This window comes from Dasypus novemcinctus, chromosome 1, assembly GCF_030445035.2.
Source record: "Dasypus novemcinctus isolate mDasNov1 chromosome 1, mDasNov1.1.hap2, whole genome shotgun sequence".
NCBI classification, from domain to species: Eukaryota; Metazoa; Chordata; class Mammalia; order Cingulata; family Dasypodidae; genus Dasypus; species Dasypus novemcinctus.
The window spans coordinates 94,798,417-94,816,629 of NC_080673.1; the positions used below are offsets into that span (position 1 = coordinate 94,798,417).

The window sequence follows — 18,213 nt, forward strand, 5'->3', positions numbered from 1 at the left end:
AGCTATTAACAAGTTTTAGAATATGTAAAGCAGATGAATGAATGGCAACTGATGTAGCAGACTAGAGAGAACCAGTATTATAGAGAGGAAGTAATTTAATCATTCCTCTAAAGGTTATCAATTAGTCACTAATGAACAATTAGTTCATTTCCCTATGAAACTGGGAACTGAGGGAGGTGGGTTAAAATAAGAAGGTTTAATAGAAAGCTTGGTTAAGAAACAGTGTAATACTTAGGATGCTATTAGAGAAGGGGGATCATATGGAGGACTAAGAAAAAACTCTTGGAAATTAAAAGTATAATAGCAGAAATAAAAACTCAATAACAGCCTTGGAAGAAAATGTTGAGGAACTTCCCAGAAAGAAGAGCAAAATCAGAAAGGGATAGAAAAAAGGAGAAAAATATAAGAAAATTAAAGGTCAGTCTAGGAGGTCCAATATCTAAATAATAGGCATTCCAGAAAATGTGAACAGAGCAAATAGGGGAAGAAATAATTAGTGAAATGATTTAAGAAAGGGATATGTGTTAGTAGTTTGAAAGAACTTTCATTGAAATGAACTACTATCAGGTACAAACAAATGATCAAGAATCAGGAAAAGTTTCAGATTTCTCAATAGCAATACTGAAAGCTAGAAAACAATGAGGAGAAAACTTTAAATTCTGAAGTAATCTTCAACTTAGAATTCTATGCCAAATAAACCACAAATCAAGTGTGAGGATAAAATAAAAATATTTCAGGGAAACGGACTTTGGCCCAGTGGTTAGGGCATCCGTCTACCATATGGGAGGTCCACGGTTCAAACCCCAGGCCTCCTTGACCCGTGTGGAGCTGGCCCATGCGCAGTGCTGATGCGCGCAAGGAGTGCCGTGCCACGCAAGGGTGTCCCCCACGTGGGGAAGCCCCACGTGCAAGGAGTGCGCCCATGAGGAAAGCCACCCAGCGTGAAAGAAAGTGCAGCCTGCCAAGGAATGGTGCCGCCCACACTTCCCGTGCCGCTGACGACAACAGAAGCAGACAAAAGAAAACAAGACGCAGCAAATAGACACCAAGAACAGACAATCAGGGGAGGGGGGGAAATTAAATAAATAAATAAATCTTTAAAAAAAAAAATTTCAGGTATAAAAGTGCTCAGATTTTTACTTTCATCCATTCTCTGAGGAATGGAGGAAGCTGTGAAAGGATGTATTCTACCAAAATGAAGGAGAACCAATCATGGAAAGAGGAAACAAGAATCTCCAGGATGATGGGAAGGGAGTTCTTAGGTAAACAGCTGTGTCTTGTGTCACTAATCCAAACTCAGCAGGTCAGAAGGCTCTGGGAGAGGCTATTCTGAGAGAGGAAATTGATAGTATGCTTACTGCATCTGACTGTCTTGAAAGATGACTTAAGTAATCGGCCATGAATTTGGCATTAATGGTTAATAAAAAGAAAACTAAGCAAAAGAAAAGAAGAATGAGGAAGAGGAGGCAGAGGCAATTCTTTTTCTAGAATTGTTAACTTCTAGAAAAGAAGTAATCATAGTTTAACTCCACATTTTGGCCCTGAATTTTTTTTTTACCAGATATAAGAATTCAAATGAGGATTATTGCACTAATCAAAATTAGAATACCTAAATGGGAAGAATGGGAAAATGGAAGACAAATGTGAGCATTGTGGAGATGTGAGTAGGGAAGAAAGAAAAATTCTTATCTTCCATAGGGGGAAATCAATAGATACACTTAGAAAGGAAAAAGCAAATGTGTTTTAGAGACATGAAGATGAATACCAACATAGACAACTAACAGACATGAAAATGCTGTGTTTTTGGTGAGGAGAATTTTGGGGCAGGCTGGAGGACCCTGTGGCAGTTTAAGACTATTTATGAATTCCAAAAAGAGAGATTATATTTGTAAACTGGTCTGTTTCTCTGGACATGACACCTTTGATTGTATTAGATTCAGCTGAGATAACTTTGATTAAATTATGTTAAGATTACGGCTTTGATTTGACCACCTCAGTAGGGTGTAACTCAGGTTAAGTCCCCACCCCATAGGTGGGCTATATAAACCGACACCCACTGAAGAAGACACAAAAGAAGATACAAAGGAAAGAAAGAAAGCTCCATAGACACAGCAGAGGAGAGAACGTCGATCCTGTGTCCAGGGAAGAGAAATGAGTCATTTGCCTGATCGCTTGCAGTCAAAGAGAACAGAGCCGCTGAGCTGAGGAAGCCCAGAAAGAAACAAACCTTATGCTATATGCCAGACTGTAACTGAAAGAGAGGAAGGCGGATCCCATGCAGAGGTCTACAGCCATCTTGCTTCAAAATGTGGCAACTGTTTTTGGTGAGAAAGCCCAGAGTTGGACTCTCTAGGGCCTTGTGGCTGTAAGTTTTTACCCCAAATAAATAACCTTTTAAAAGCCAACAGATTTCTGGTACATTGCATCAGCACCTCTTTAGCTGACTAATACAAAATGGAACTCTATTTTTCTTAACAATTCTTAAAGAACTAGTTGACTTTTTAAACCATAGGAACATATAATTTTGACAAAAAATGAAATTTAAAAAGACAAGTTACAATGAGTATATTAGTCAGCCAAAGGGGTGCTGATGCAAAATACCAGAAATTGGTTGGTTTTTATAAAGAGTATTTATTTGGGGTAGGAGCTTATGGTTACCAGGCCATAAAGCATAAGTTACTTCCCTCACCAAAGTCTATTTGGAGCAAGATGGCTGCCGACCTCTGCAAGGGTTCAGATTTCCTGGGTTCTTACATTTCTGGGGCTTGCTTTTCTCTGGGTTCAAGGTTCCTTTCTTCCTGGGCTGGCTTCTCTTTCCTCTGTGAGCTTACTTCCCAGAGCTCCAGCTTAAGTCTTCAGCATCAAACTCCAACATCAAAACTCTGACATCAGAAGCCCTCAGCACTGTTCTTTGCCATGCCTTTTATCTGTGTGTCCCCACCCACCAAGGAGTGGGGACTCAATGCCCTAATCATAGCTCAATCATGCCCAGGCACAGATCAGATTACAAGCATAATCCAATATTTCTTTTTGGAATTCATCAATAATATTAAACTGCTACAATGAGTTATCCTCTCTAACCCACTAGAATAGTTTATTATTTTAAAAATGGAAAATAACAAGTGCTGTGAGGATGTGGAGAAAGAGGAACTCTTATATATTGTTGGTGGGAACAGTAAAATGGTGTAGAAAACAGTTTGTCAGTTCCTCAAATGCTAAACAAAAAACTGCTACATCAACTACTAATTGCACTTCTAGGAATATATCCTGAAGAATTGAAAGAAGGGATTCAGACAGATATTTGTACACCAATGTCCACAGCAGCACTAGTCACAACAGCCAAAGGTGGAAGCAACCAAAATGTCCATTAGCAGATGAATAAACAAAATGTGGTGTATATATATGGATTATTGCTTAGCTTTAAAAAGGATTGAAGTTCTGATACATGCCATTACATAGATGAAACTTTAAGATATCATTTGAGTGAAATATGACAGACACAAAGGGACAGATATTTTATGATTCCACTTATATGAAATAGTTAGAATATGCAAACTCATTGTGGTGGTTTGGAACTGTATGTACCCCACAAAATCATGTCCTTAAAGCTAATCTATTCCTATGAGTTAGGTTACTTCAGTTAGGGTGGTGCTTACTTACTGGAGTCCTGTGACTCCTCTTACTGGAGTCCTTTATAAGATAATGAAATTCAGACACAGAGAGAGAAAGCCATGGAAGAAAGAAGCTGAAAGCAAAGAAATCGGGAAGAGAAGGGAGAGACCAGCAAATGCCACCTTCTGTATGCCACATGACAGAAGAGTATAGGATTGCCGCCATTTGGTCTTCAGATATAAAGCATTACCTGATGATGCCTTGATTTGGATATTTACCTCAGCCTCGAAACTGTAAGCTTGTAGGCTAATAAATTCCCACTGTTAAAAGCCAACCCATTTTATGGTATCTGCTTTTGGCAGCCTAGCATTCTAAAACACTCATAGAGGCAGAAAGTAGAATATAGGTTACCATGTTGGTGGGGGGTGTTGGGAATTAATGCATAATGGATGTAGGGTTTCTGTTTGAGGTGATGAGAAATTTCTGGTAATAGATGGTGGTGAAGGTAGCACAACATTTTGAACATGATTATCCCACTGAAAATTATGCCTAGGAATGGTTGAGATGGGAAAGTTTATGTTATATATATGTTTCTACTATTAAAAGAGCATCTAAAGCAACAGTAACAATTAAATCCCATACATGATCCTGGACTGGATCTAATCATGGAGGAGAAAGGTCTGAAAGGACAATATTAGCACATATGAAAAATTGGTATATAGACTACAAGCTTCATACCCACATTAAATTTCTTGAGTTTGATAACTGTACCTAAGGTGGTTACTTAAGTGAATAGCCTTGTTCTTAGGAGATGTTATATGTTTAAGGAGTATGATGTATACAACCTACTCTCTAATGCTTAGGAAACAGATAAATAAATATGTAGACATAGATAGCAGATTAGATGATCAACTGATAGAATAGTAGAGATAGATAGAATGATATAGCAAATGTGGAAACATTTTCAAATTGGTGGATCTGAGTATTTGAGGGAGAGGATATGTTGGTGTTCTCTGTAAGGATTTTGTTTTTTAAAAATTATTTCAAAATAACATGTTTATAAGAAAAATAAAAGAAAACATGCACGAATTCTCAAGACAATTTAGAAAAAGAAGAGCACTGAGTTAGGATTAGTACCTCTGATATTAAAACATAATGAAACTACAAAAATGAAAGCAGTTTGGTATGAGTACATACATGGGCAGATTAAGAGTACAAAATAGAAAACAAAGAAATAGATACAAACACATATGGAAATTGTATACATGGTAAATATGACATTCTAACTCAATTGGGAAAACCGAATTGTTCAATATCAGGTGTTGGGATAATTAGCAAGCCATAAAGAAAAAATAATAAACACAGATTTCTGTATCACTCTTTATGCCAAAGTAATTTCCAGACATATCAAAGATTTAAATATTAATAACAAAACCATAGAATAACTTGAAGAAAACAAGCAATAACTTTTTTTAATTAATTTTTTTTATTTTTAAAGAAGGTTTAGATTACATAAACATTACATAAAAAATATAGGGTGTTCCCATATGCCCCACTACCTTCTGCTCCCACACTTTTCCCCATTAACAGCATCCCTCATCAATATGGTATATTTGTTACAACTGATGAACACATATGGAAGCATTGCTACTAAGTGTGGAATATAGTTTCATTATAGTTTACACTCTATCCTGCACAATTTTGTAGGTTATAACAAAATATATAATTGCCTGTATCTGTCATTGCACAGTCATGCAGGACAATTCCAATGTCCCAAAAATGCCCCCATATTACAACTATTCTTCTCTCTCCATCCCCTCAGAATCTCTGGTGGCCACTGCCTCTATCTTGACACTGGTAAAGTCTTTCTAAGCAAGATACAAAAGCCAAAATAGAAAAATGTGATAAATATTTTATTTAAAAATCTGCATCAGCAAAATAAACAACAACAAAAACCTAGCAAAGTGAAGAAGCAAATGACCAACTGGATAAATATTTGTGACACATCTGACAAATGAGAAATTTCCTTAATATATAAAGAGTAAAGTGTGGCCAGATTTTCCCTATTTTTCCCACAGAGACCAGAAATGAAATTTTTTTTTTGCATGGAATCTCCAGAGTTTTAAATATTGACAAAAGTTGTAAATTAATTTACTGTGTGGGCCCAGGAAAACTCATTGTAGGAAGCCCTCCATGGACCTCAAATCTATACTAATACTACAGGTGAGTCCAAGGTGAGCATCAGGTGTTTTAAGAAAAACTGCAACTGATCAGAGCAGACTGTGGATTCCTCCTAGTTGTCAGAGGGCAGTTTTTAAAGAAAACACATGTGCACTCTCACACAATTACCTCCCCAAAACAAATATTAGTTCTTAGAGACAGTCCTCTCTGGATCCTTATGAAGAAAACCATTTCTCTATAATGCAGAGAATGTAATATTAAAAAAATCATGCTTTTTATATTATAGTGTAGAACAGTGGCAGTCTCCTCCTTTCCTTCAGCTCAGCCTCCAACACATTTTAAGAGGTCTTCCTACCTGAGAAACAGAAGGTATTATTGAACTGTTGATTGCTAGACCCTTTGGCAGCTTTGAAATCAGTCCCTTTTCTGTACCAAAGCCAAATAATATTTCTAGCCAATCCTGTGGTAGTTTGAGATTCTTTTATGAATATCAAAAAGAGAACTAATACATTCCTGAAGATGTGAGACTCTTTTGGCTGGACTTTGTCATTGAAGCATGACTCTGATTGAGTCTCCACCCTCTTGCTGGGTCTGATAAAAACAGAGACTCAGAGAGAGAGACAAAGAAAAAGGAATCCACCATATATGATCCTGCCAAGTGAGAGAAAGGACTCCAGTTTACCTAATAGCTGAGCTAAAGGAGAGAAAACCCCAAGAGGCTCAAACTGCTGAGACCCAGGGACAGATGACCCATATACCTGATAGCTTGCAGTTGAACTTGAGAAGAAAGTGGGGCAGCCGAGATTAACAGAGGAGGCCCAGAAAGAGACAAGCCCTTTGCCTGGTTGCCCTCAGCTGAGCTTTGGGAGATGAGAGAATCTGGAGGAGAAGGCAGCGACCTCGTCTGAGATTGGCTACCATCTTGCTTCACCACATGGCAGGAAACAGGATCATTAGTAGCTAATTTTGGTGAGAAAGCCTTTCTGCTGATGCCTTAATTTTGATATTTCACTGTCTGTAAGATTTTACCTCAAATAAATCCCCTTTGTGAAAGCCAACCCTCATGGGGTGTTGTCGCGGTGGGTGAAGACCCACACAATAACCAACAGAATATTGAATTTCTGTCCTGGGGAGTCATGCTCTATTATCTAATAGAGTAGCAAGAATCTCTAGAGTACATGGGCAGTACCTAACAAAGGAGGACAGACCAATATGCCAGGGCCTTGATATTGATGCTTGTACTTATGAAATTGTGAAAATTGTGTCCTTGTGAAATTGAAACTTAGCCTAATAATTATTGCCCAAGGGTTACCTTCTGAAAGCTAACTTGTTGCTCAAATGTGGCCTCTCTCTAAGCCAAACTCAGCATATAAACTCACTACCTTCTCCCAGATGTGGGACATGACTCCTGCGATGAGCTTCCCTGGCACCAAGAGATTATTACTAAGCACCAACCAGTGATGCATTTGGAAAAAGACCTAAACCAAAATGGGAAATATCAAATACAAATGAGTTTTTATGGCTAGAAGATTTCAACATGAGTCGCATGGCCATTCCAGAGGTTACGCTTATGCACATCTCAGAAGGATCTCACTGACTGCCAGAGTATACAGTACCTCAAGCAGGGGTGCTCCTGAGGGCTCTAGAGACTTCTAAACACCATAGGCAAGGCAGACAACCCCAGGAAATCAGTACCCTGTTTGTGGTACCTATCTCCTCACTGTAATAGAGTTAGACTCATTTATAATTTTCCCACACATGGTTATTCTGCTCCTATTATTTGAACATATAATTAGCACCGTACCCATTAAATATATGTCCCAGAGACTTAAATCTCCTGGCTGTTCATATAATGGTTGAGTCCTGAATCTCAGCAGAGTTGCAGCCAACACCTGCTGTCCAGTTCATTGGATTCACCCAGGACAACTAAAAAAAGGATGATGATGAACAGTGCCCATCCCCCAAAACAGAGAGTATCTACAATTATAAGCAAGAGTTCCATCCATCTGCCTCATGGGATCCAAGCCCCTCTCAATCAGAAGCAGAGTGGGCATCACCATCTCCAAATCCTGGGGGATGCAACCATGGACTAAAGTAAATTTATGGTTAGTCTAGAGAATAACAAGTTCTAGAAGAACTTGTAACATTGATGTAAAGAAAATGGTCATTGAGGTTCTGAGTGGGGGAGAGGGAAGAATAGGTATAACATGGGACATTATTGAGAGATTGGAATTGTTCTGTATGTTATTGCAATGATTGATACAAGCCATTATATATTTTCCCAAAACTTATAAAATAGTACAGTGCAAAGTTTAAATCATAATGTAAGCTATAGACCATGGGTAGTAGCAATGCTTCAACATGTGTTCATCAATTGTAACAAATGTACCACACTAATGAAAGATGTTAATGGAGGAAAGTGAGGGAGGGGGGGAGGATCCACTTTATTTTTGATGTAACATTTATGTAATCTAAAGTTTCTTTAAAAATAAAGAAAACAAAAGCCAAGCCACTTCTGGTACTTTGCATTGGCAGCCCTTTGGCAGACTAAAGCAAATCCTTTTCAAAAAGAAGAAAGCAATAGGAGAAAAATATGATTCTCTTGTATCAGCGTTCCTTGCCCAAGGATGACTGTGAGGTAGAGGTAGGAATCCTATGTGTTCATGTGTGTACTTGTGTGTCTGTGAGTAAGTAAGCGACCAAAAGGATATATATCTAAATGTTATCAAGGTTAATGTTGAATGATGGGATTAATAGTGAGTTTGCTTTTCTTCCAGGTGACTTTCATTATTTTCATTTGTATCTACAGTGAGATATAAATGAGAAAAAGGACAATAAAGACTACAATAAACCTTTTAAAAAAGGGAATACCAAAAAAATTATTACTCTTATAGGTAAGAAAGACCAGCTGAGGGAAGAGAACTTTCCTGTCATCTCTTGCCTCATGCTCACCCCTTCTAAAGGCCTGAACCAAAGGCAAAGATCATAAAGGAAAAGATTGATGAATTTGTCTAAATATGAAAACTAAAACTGTACCAATAAAAACAAAACAAGAAACAGTCATAAACCATTTTAAAAGTCATATGATAAGCTGGAAAAATTAATAGCATTTAAAACAGACAAGGGTTAATATACAAGATAATTAAGGAGCCATTATAAATCTGTTAGAAAAGGATGAACATCTTAATAAAAGTGGGAAATCATTAAAAAATAACTCATTAGAGAAGAAAGACAAATGATTAAAGATACATGAGAAATGATCAAAATCATTAGTAAGGTGAATTAAAAGAATAGAATGCCAATTTTGTCTTATTATACCGTACAAGTTTCAAAAATACTAATATTAATTGCATCCAGTGTTGGCAAATGATAGATATATGGACAACTCATATAAGAGCAGTAGGAATATAAATAGTTCAAGTTTTCCAAAAGTTTCTGACAATAGATATCAAATTCCCTTTTGAGTTAGTAATTCCACTTTTAAAAATTCATCCTAAGAAAAAAATCAGATTACTATACAATGATCATATATAAGAATGAACACATTGCATCATAGCTTATATAACAGACAAAATTCAACTGTCAGTAGGGTTTTGACAAACTAAATATAGTATGTACATATATCAGATAGAATATTACCCAATAATAATATATGTGGATTTTTATTTACAACCATTAAAAGATGTCCGTGATGTACTGATTTATGAGGTAGCAAGTTGCCATGCAGGAAATGCACAGCAGTCCTAATTTAGTCAGTATGAGTGTGTAAAGAAAATCTCTGTGGTGAAACAAGGGAGTTACTGCAATTTTACAATGATTAACTAGGGAATGTGGCTACTGATTGTCTTATTGTCCTGTTTTTATTTTGGATATTTTGCAATGTTTTTTCAATAATTTTAAAATACAAAGCTTAAAAAACAAAAAACAATCTGTTACATTTTAAGATTAACAGAAATCCCACAATCCAAAGTTGGGAATGGCTTGCCAGAGAGAACACATTAAAAAAAAGAGTGAAAGCATGAAGCTAAGCTAAATACTGCATTTTTGAAGATAATTAAATTAGGCATCTTTTTCTTGTTTTAGAACATGCTTTCTTGGGGAATTGTTAGAGGGGGAATTCTACGATTCTTGTCACTTAATACTGTCTTTGATGTTTGCAGAAGATTAAAAATCAAGGTAAAGATTTTAGGAGCTGTAAACATCTCTTTGTTAATTTTTAAATTGTAGATTTTTGGAAAAAATAGACAATCTTCAGCTATCATCAGTAAGAGATTTCAGTGATGCCATTTTATTTTATTTATTTATTTTTATTTTTTTTTTAGTGATGCCATTTTAAAAAATCACATCTTTCAAATGTACTCTTAGCTGCAACATTCCTAGCCTTAGCTACTAAGGAACCTAACAATTACATAGCACTCAACATTGCCTTTCACCCTTTTATGTAGCAGCATGAGTACCTCATAAGTGGAATGAGAAAAACAGGAAGGAAAATAACTCATGGCAAACCTGGCTTTGATGTTCATCCAGCCCCATGCTGTGCTTACTCTTTCTCTCAGTTCTTGACAGATAGAATAGACTAGAGGGGGCGTATACAAACTTGCTAACTCCTAGAGGGTTGTCACAAAGGCTAGTTCAATTTTTAAAGCAGGTATTCCAATACATTGTACTGTTAAAAGTATTCTGTGTGTAAGAGTCTGTGTATATTCGCTGAATGAAGAATTTCTCTCTATCCTCTGAATCAGTCTCTCTGTCTCTCTAAAATATTTGGTTTGAAAAAGTTAAGCTTTAGGAAAAAGAAAGCTAAGCAGAATTTGTAGTTTATGAAGTTCTTCTCTAACTACTCAACTATGTGAATCTCCATACCTCAGCACAATGCCAGGGACACAAGGCTTTATAATGAGGCAGTCCCTCCCATCCTGTGCCCCCCACCCCATTCTCCCAACCACAACCCTCCCCCATATCCTGCCCACACCCCACACCCTATTAAATATCATTGAAGAAAGCCAGAAAAGCCTTGATGTGTAAAAGGACTAAAATGCAAAAGAGTTCCTCTCTGTTATGTACCTCTTCAAATTCAAATCCTAGAACTGGAAATTCATTAAACAAAAATACTCCTATCTGTTTATACTATAGGATAGACGTTTTTCCCTCTGGGAAGAAAAGACTTAACAGGATAAGAGAATTGGATGCTGCTTTGGTGTGTCCGAAGCCAACCTCCCAATTTGGCTGAGGTATTGAAGCGGGCTAGTAAGATAGAGAATCAATAGATGGATCTGGAACCTGGCAGAGAGTCCACACGGACATCAATAACCCCAAGATGGCCGCTGGAAGACCCACCTCAAGATTCTGCCACTCAGAAGAAGACCTCCTCTGAAAGTCAGGAGAAACCCTGGATATTCCCTAAGGACTCTATCATTGGGCCCTTGTGGGAGATTGATGGGAGAAATAAGCAATCAAAATGGTAAACAGCTGGAATCCTCCCTTGCCATTAGCAAAGGGGTGGGGTAATTAACCGTTCAAAAAGCATAGCTGGGCCTGAGTTCTTTCTCATGCTCTCTTGCCTCTAGACCCTGACTCTGGCTGCCTTTCCCACTTGGATCACTGTGCAACTAAACCTGGGGATTTATAACCTGTAATGGGGAACTGTAGCCTATAAATCAGTCCTCTTTATCTTTTTTCAGCCCCTTCCTTTCTACCTGGGACCCCTGATCTGTTATTTTTTCCCATTTCTCTTCCCTCCCACCTAAATAAATTACTGGCCTAACTCACCCGACGTACTCTTGAAATTCTTTTCTGCAGCATAGCCAAGAACCTAGATAAAATCCGCTAGCAGTATCAGCCTTGGTTTAGCCATCTCCTGTATGCCGCCTGAACACCTACACCATCGCTCTGGAATTGTGTGTGTCTGACAGCTGTTCTGAAGATATTTATGGTTTAAATTAATATAATATTTATTTATAAATTTGGAGTTTCTTGATATAAACTCTCAGGAATTCAAAATTTACATGCAAACAAAAATACAAAAGGACCAGAAACTCAGGACCTTAGATACTTCCTGACCATGCTCAGCCAAACAAGTGCTTTTTAAAATCCTGGGAAATAAGGTTTTTTCTAAAAAAAATCATTATCACCCTTTCAGCACTAGTTAGGCTGGATCTGCTTTCCTTTGAGAAAACAGGACATCTTCCAAGTTCTCCATGTATTGTATTTATGAGATCATTTCTATATTGTCCTAGCGACCAACTCTTTCATCTTAGTATTTCATTTTAGTGTTAAATACATGTGTCCATGATGTTTCCTCCATAAATTAAGAGTCCAAGTTAGAAGAAACCCTATCTTTTACTGTAATAATAAGTTAGTATAGGGAAAGAAGGAAGATGAGGGAAGACGCCCTGTCATACCTGGGACTTGGCAGAAAACAGGGCTGTGAGACCCCACCCAGAAACACCCTGAGGTAAGGTTTCTAAGATCAAAGCAGGAAAGGCCCCTCAGAGACCCTGGCCACCGAAGTCCCATTTTGAACTTCCAGGCTCTAGAGGAAGCCCCTGATAATTCCAAATAGGCCTACCAATTGGTCCCAGATAACTCCATACAGGAAGGCTTTCCCAATGGTCCCCTGAGAGCTAACAGGTGAGGAGCAAAAGGCAACCAATCAGAACAGCACACAGGTGGAACCCCTCCCCGACCTTAGGAAAGGGGATGAGGGAAAAACAGCTTTAATAAAGGTAACCGCTCCACCCCCACCCTCACATCCACTCTCGGGTGTGTAATTTTCTCTTTTTCCTTGTTTCTCAATAAACTCTTCTAACAGACCTAATTAAACTGGCATGTTTTAAAATTCATGCAACATAGCCAAAGAACCTTGAAGACCCAACATATTCCAACAATATATTTTCTTTTGTGCATTACTCTATGGAACCATCAAAAACATTATATTAAACTGAGAATTTTTAAAGATTAATATTGTTCTTAGGAAGAAATGATAAATATATGTATAATGAGCAGTTTCTGGAGAGTTCCTGGCACCTGCAAACTTGTGATTTAAGTCAATTATATCTTAGGATTCTTCTGAAAAGTTTAGGAAAATATATGTGATAATTTAATATGTAAGGTCATCTCAGACAAACTGGAAATACAGTCACATTGAAATCTAATGTACTGACAATGTCTGGGCTGAATACATTTGCAGTCTACATTTTTTTATTAAAAGCAATACACATAATTGTAAACATTAAAAATTCTGATTTGGAAGAAATTTTCAGGAGCTTTTCCCTTTGATTTTTATGTTTGATTTCTATTATGAAAAGAAAAGTACTTACTCTTTCATGTATATTTTCCTGTAAGAGAGGGAAAAAGAGGTGAATTGATGTAAATCCACATATTTGAGATATTATGCAAACATTGTAAAACTTTTAAAATTCTATTATGTGAAATAAAATAATACATGATTTTCACGAATTTCCTATAGAGTTGGTCTCATTCTATAATCATATCCCCAAAGTTTTTAGTATAGGTAGCATTTTTCTTTCACACTGTATGTAATGTTTTTTAAACTGTTAATTCAGATTATGGCTAGTACTTTTCGATAATTTGAAAATGGACTGAACTTCAATTTTTGTTTATGCTATGAAAAGAGACTCTATTAAGTACAACAATAACAGTAACCTAGATTACAAGGTGATAAAGGAAATGCTTAATTGATTTGCAGAAAACTATTAGCTGCTTGATAATCTCTATGATGCTATGCAAATTATAATTTATTTATTCAGCGACAATTCTCACAGAAATGTTCACTAGGCATTGCTAGCTTTTGTGGCTCCACTTTGCTTAAGTAAAGCTGAAGTCCTTCCTAGGCAAGGCACCTCCTGGTCTGCCCCTGCCCCACCTCCTCCTCCTTTCCTGTTGCTCACCTCCAAGCCCCACCTGTGGCAACCACGCAGACCCCTCTGTACCTGCAAAGCCTGCCAGGCCTGGCCCTGCCCCTAGACGTCTGCACTTGTACTCCTTCTGCCTGGATTGCTCTTCCTCCAGGGAGCCACATGGCCTTCTCCCTTATCTCCTTCAGGTCTTGGCTCAAGTGTCCCCTTCCCAGTGAAGTCTTTCCTGACCACTCTTTTAAAAATTGTAAAGGACTCCCCCTACCACGGTCATTATCAACCTCCCCCCCTTTACTTCCCTCCATAACACCTATCAATTTCTAATACACTGTATAATGTATTTAATTTACTGTCTCTGTGGATCATAGGTCAATAATTTGGGGGAGAAGAATAAAAATAAAAATTGCAATTTTCTATGGAAACAAATGGGTCAACTATATGATAATTTAGGAACCATAACACACCATTTGAAAGTGAAAGAAAAGTTTGCTTTTATGGAAGACATGGAAGAGTATTTCTCTTTTTATTTCAACCAAATTAAACCTAGATATTACAATATATTATAAAAGCAGAGCATAATTATGCTTAATGTAAGCATAACATTTTTTTAAAAAGGAACCTGAGAGATTTTCTAATAGCGGAAACCACAATATATGGAGTGGTGGCACTATATTATAAAATATCTTTATTTACTCATAATTTTAAAATTCTCGTTTTTGGGATAAACTTTTCAGAACTGAAACCTGGCCAAGGACAATTCAGAAAATAAGTTAAATTGTTGTCTATTTACCCATTTGTGGGATAAGGTAACTAAATAGATCTTCTACCATTACTCCTATCCTCACAGTCTCTCATTATAATTCAACTCACAATTAACAGAAATTTTACGTGGTGACTTCTTAAGGATGACATTCTTTGTTCAAAGATGTTAATATATGACAAGGAATGTAAAGAATTTCCAAAAATGCATTTAATTTTTACTTGGAACGTTTTGTTACAATTATATTAAGCATAAACTGTGGTGAACAAATTGAAATCTATCCCTTTAGATTTTGTGTTGCATAAGCTTTAGCTTCTTCCCTGACTGGAAACGCTAGAGCCGCCAAAATGCCCAGATGAGTGGAAGTTAGAGGTCTTTCTCTTAAAGTTGGTGGCCTTCCTTATGAAGAAGGAAAATAAAGGTAAGTTTTTAACTAGACATAAAGCTAGAAATGTGTCTTCCATCCATCAAAAAACTTAGAAAAGTCCTATCATTCTTTTCCTATTACAAAATAAACATACCTCTAGGACTTTGAAATGCAGAAGAGTCTTTGGTGGTATTTATAACGGCAAAAACAGAAAGAAAGCAGCAGACAAGCTGGACTATTTATAGCTACACTTGCATTTATAGCCATTCCAATTTTCACTTTTCTCATACAGATCAGAACCCTTAAATAACCCTAAGGAGGCTAAGTAACTGGATTTTCAGCAAATGTCTTCCCTAAATTTAGAGATTATGTTAATACAGTAGTTCACAAAATTTTAGCGGTCACTAATGGGACTCTGTCACTAATCCTTGTTGAATAAATTAGCACTTGCAATTTCCCAAGTTGTATGCTAGCGATGCAGATGTGATATTGTACTTTTGGATAGTTTTAGAATCTTTTTTTTTCTTACAGTCTCCAAGCCTTGAAATTGCTGCTGTATCTACATCTGTGAAAAACAAAACGAAATGAAACAAAACATCTGCTCCAGGGGAAAGAAGTACTATGAAATCGAAGGTAGTTCTTCACTTGAGTGTGCTTCAAAAATTACCTGAGGATGCTTGTTAAAAGTTTAGATTCCTGAAATGGACCACATAAATTCTTTTTTTTTTTTTTTTTTTTTGGTCAGGGACAGAGCATAGGAATCTACTTTTAATCTACATACCTGGTGAATCTGATGCAAGGGAGCTCATACATCATGAAAGACTGCCCTAACATTTCAAAGTGAAACGTTGCCCTAAGTTTCAAAGTGATCCCCAATTTCTTTTATTTCCTTTTTTTTTTTTTTTTTTGGTAGCAATATTATTTTCTCTTTTGAAATACGATGGCTTCAAAGAATAGCCAAAGGTTATGAGATCAAGTCTGTTACAGAGCCAGGAAATATCTCTACCACCTTTTTGGAAATTAGTCTTGACCTGCATGGTGACAGTTTCTGGTGTGTAATTTAAATTAACACCTGTATTGTCATTAAACTTTCCAGATGATTTTGTTTATCTGCTCAATATGTCCCTGGAGGCAAGAACTATGCTTATAGTTTTTAAAAAATATAGTTTAACATTACATTGCACTCTCAATAAATATTTATTAGGCCCTCAAACATATTTTAATTTTGGTGGAAAAGCAACCCAACTTGCTTTAAAATCCTCTTTAGCTATTGCAGCATGAAGTCACCTTTTGCGTGGCTATTGCTTCAAACCAAGTTGCTCCAACATCCCTTTGCATAGTAGAAAATGGAGGCTGCACCTACTATTCATTAGATATTGGCAACTGTGCACTTGGGCTCTGTTATTCAGCCACAAGGAAGAGGCAGAAGACAGTAATAGCTTTGACTGATTATTTGGCAAGGGAAATCAAGCCCTTAGGGTGTTCCAGACTCTCTTTGGCCTATAAACCTATTTGAAAACCTGTTTCTCAGAATTTAAAGCTTAGCTCAATTGAGGTCAGTATTATAGTAATGTCAATAATTCTACTGCTCTCAGCCTTCAGGCAGACCAGTACAATTTATCTTTAACTTTATTTTCATGAAAAAGCAACTTTTGGGAAAATGGCTTTAACTAAGCTATTTGATTTTGATTTTCGTTCCCTTAAGAAATATTTCTGCCAATCTTGCTTCCTTTGGATTTTGTTCTTTTTAAACCTTAGCATTTCCCATGCCTGAAATTATTCCTTAAAATCAGAATTGTTCTGAATACATAAACTTTAGGGCATCACAGGGCAATAGCTTCAGGCTTCAGAAGATCAGGGAAGCCACTGGGTCTGAAAGTAATTTTCCATAATTGGGACTTCACATGGTTTCAAAATTGCCTCTGGCTTAAGATGCTTTTTCTTTAGTGGCATGATACTGAGCTATACTACCAAGTGGGATATTCTGGTGGGCCCATTCTTTCTCATTTAAGAGTCAAAGCTTAATGGCTAGTAAATTAGTGCTCATCCCTCTCTGAACAGACAGGTCCATTTGTGGTCAAAAGTTAGGAGGAACACATGCCCAAAGTAGGTTATCCTCATCCTCTCCCCATGAGGACCCCCATTCCCAGGGTTGGAGTCGGGAGGACAGTCCAAGGTGCCAGTCATGCTATTTTTTTGCCCACTGGAAATGAGATTTCCCTCCTTTGTTTCTAGAAAATGAAAAAGGAAAATGGCCCAAATTAGGTATTTATTGAATCGGACTTTGCCATTAGGTAGGAAAGATAAAAAGTTCATACCTATCTAGGATAACACCACCAAATTTTCTTAGGGAACAGCTTTGCTCCTAATATGTGAATGTATTAAGATGGATCCTTCTTCAAAATTTAATGTTTTTCTGAACCGATTTGTTAACACTGAACTGAAAATAGTGGAGAAATAATTAACTGGAGAAACTCATCACCTATTATATTAGAGTTATATGATCATATTGAGCTTCTTATGGGTAGGGTCTAGGTCTTACTTATTTTTGTGTTCTCAGCACCCAGAACTATGCTTGGCACAACCTAAACACTAAATAAATGCTTGCAATTTAGTGACTTGAAGGTATTTTTTTTCCAGCATGAAAAATGGCTAAGGAACTATAATAACTTATGTTTCTTAGAGGACACTTAAGTTATGATTATTTTCTAAATTCATCGGGCCCAGGTGACCCCCATTTGCAGACCTAGCTCTGGCCTAGATACCTTCAGAGTAGACCCACTTAGTCTCTAGATTTCATTTTAATGTAGCTTCTTTAAAGCTACAAACCTTTCATACTACATTAAGACTCCTGTTTCTGTCTACCACCTCCCGATAGAATACATAAGAGAGGTATACTAAAGAGTCAGACCAGCGTACATTGATTTAAACACCACAGCTCTCTCCTGTTGGCAAATTTCTAGACTGTTTGTGATCATTCTACACTGGAATAATCCTAGAAGTGAAAGATCATCATATAACTACTGGGTAAAGTGTGGAGTAGGGCAGAGGTTTTGGCTTTAGGTTTCATGTTGTAGAAAACTGTGTATATAGTAAAATTCAGTTTTCTTTAAAAGAATCAGTCCAAACCCATACCCATATTTAGGCATATGAGTAGACAAGGCAAACTTGTTATTAATAGATGGTGGAATCATGAGTGTTTAAAAATATCTTATTTGTATACTTAAACCTATACTTTTCATATTTTCAGAGTGAATCCATATTATTTCTAGGGGAAAATGTCTATTATGTATCACTCCTCTCCCCTCAGTTCTTCAGGGATGAAGAAAAGATGCATGTCTAATTATCCTAACCTAATCTTAAGGGGGCCTGACTTGTTTCTGCTGCTCTCCACTGCTCCGGTCCCCCACCCCACC

The 18,213-nt window shown here is 37.1% G+C and overlaps 1 protein-coding gene across 1 annotated transcript in view; it reads right to left on the bottom strand.

Moving 5' to 3' along the window:
* ARHGEF38 (Rho guanine nucleotide exchange factor 38) overlaps window positions 1-18,213 on the bottom strand; it is a 166,423-nt gene that overhangs the window by 53,471 nt on the left and 94,739 nt on the right. Inside the window, exon 5 of the mRNA XM_004476222.5 lies at window positions 13,113-13,130. Coding sequence (XP_004476279.2) covers window positions 13,113-13,130 — 18 coding nt within the window. The remainder of the gene's footprint in view (window positions 1-13,112; window positions 13,131-18,213) is intronic.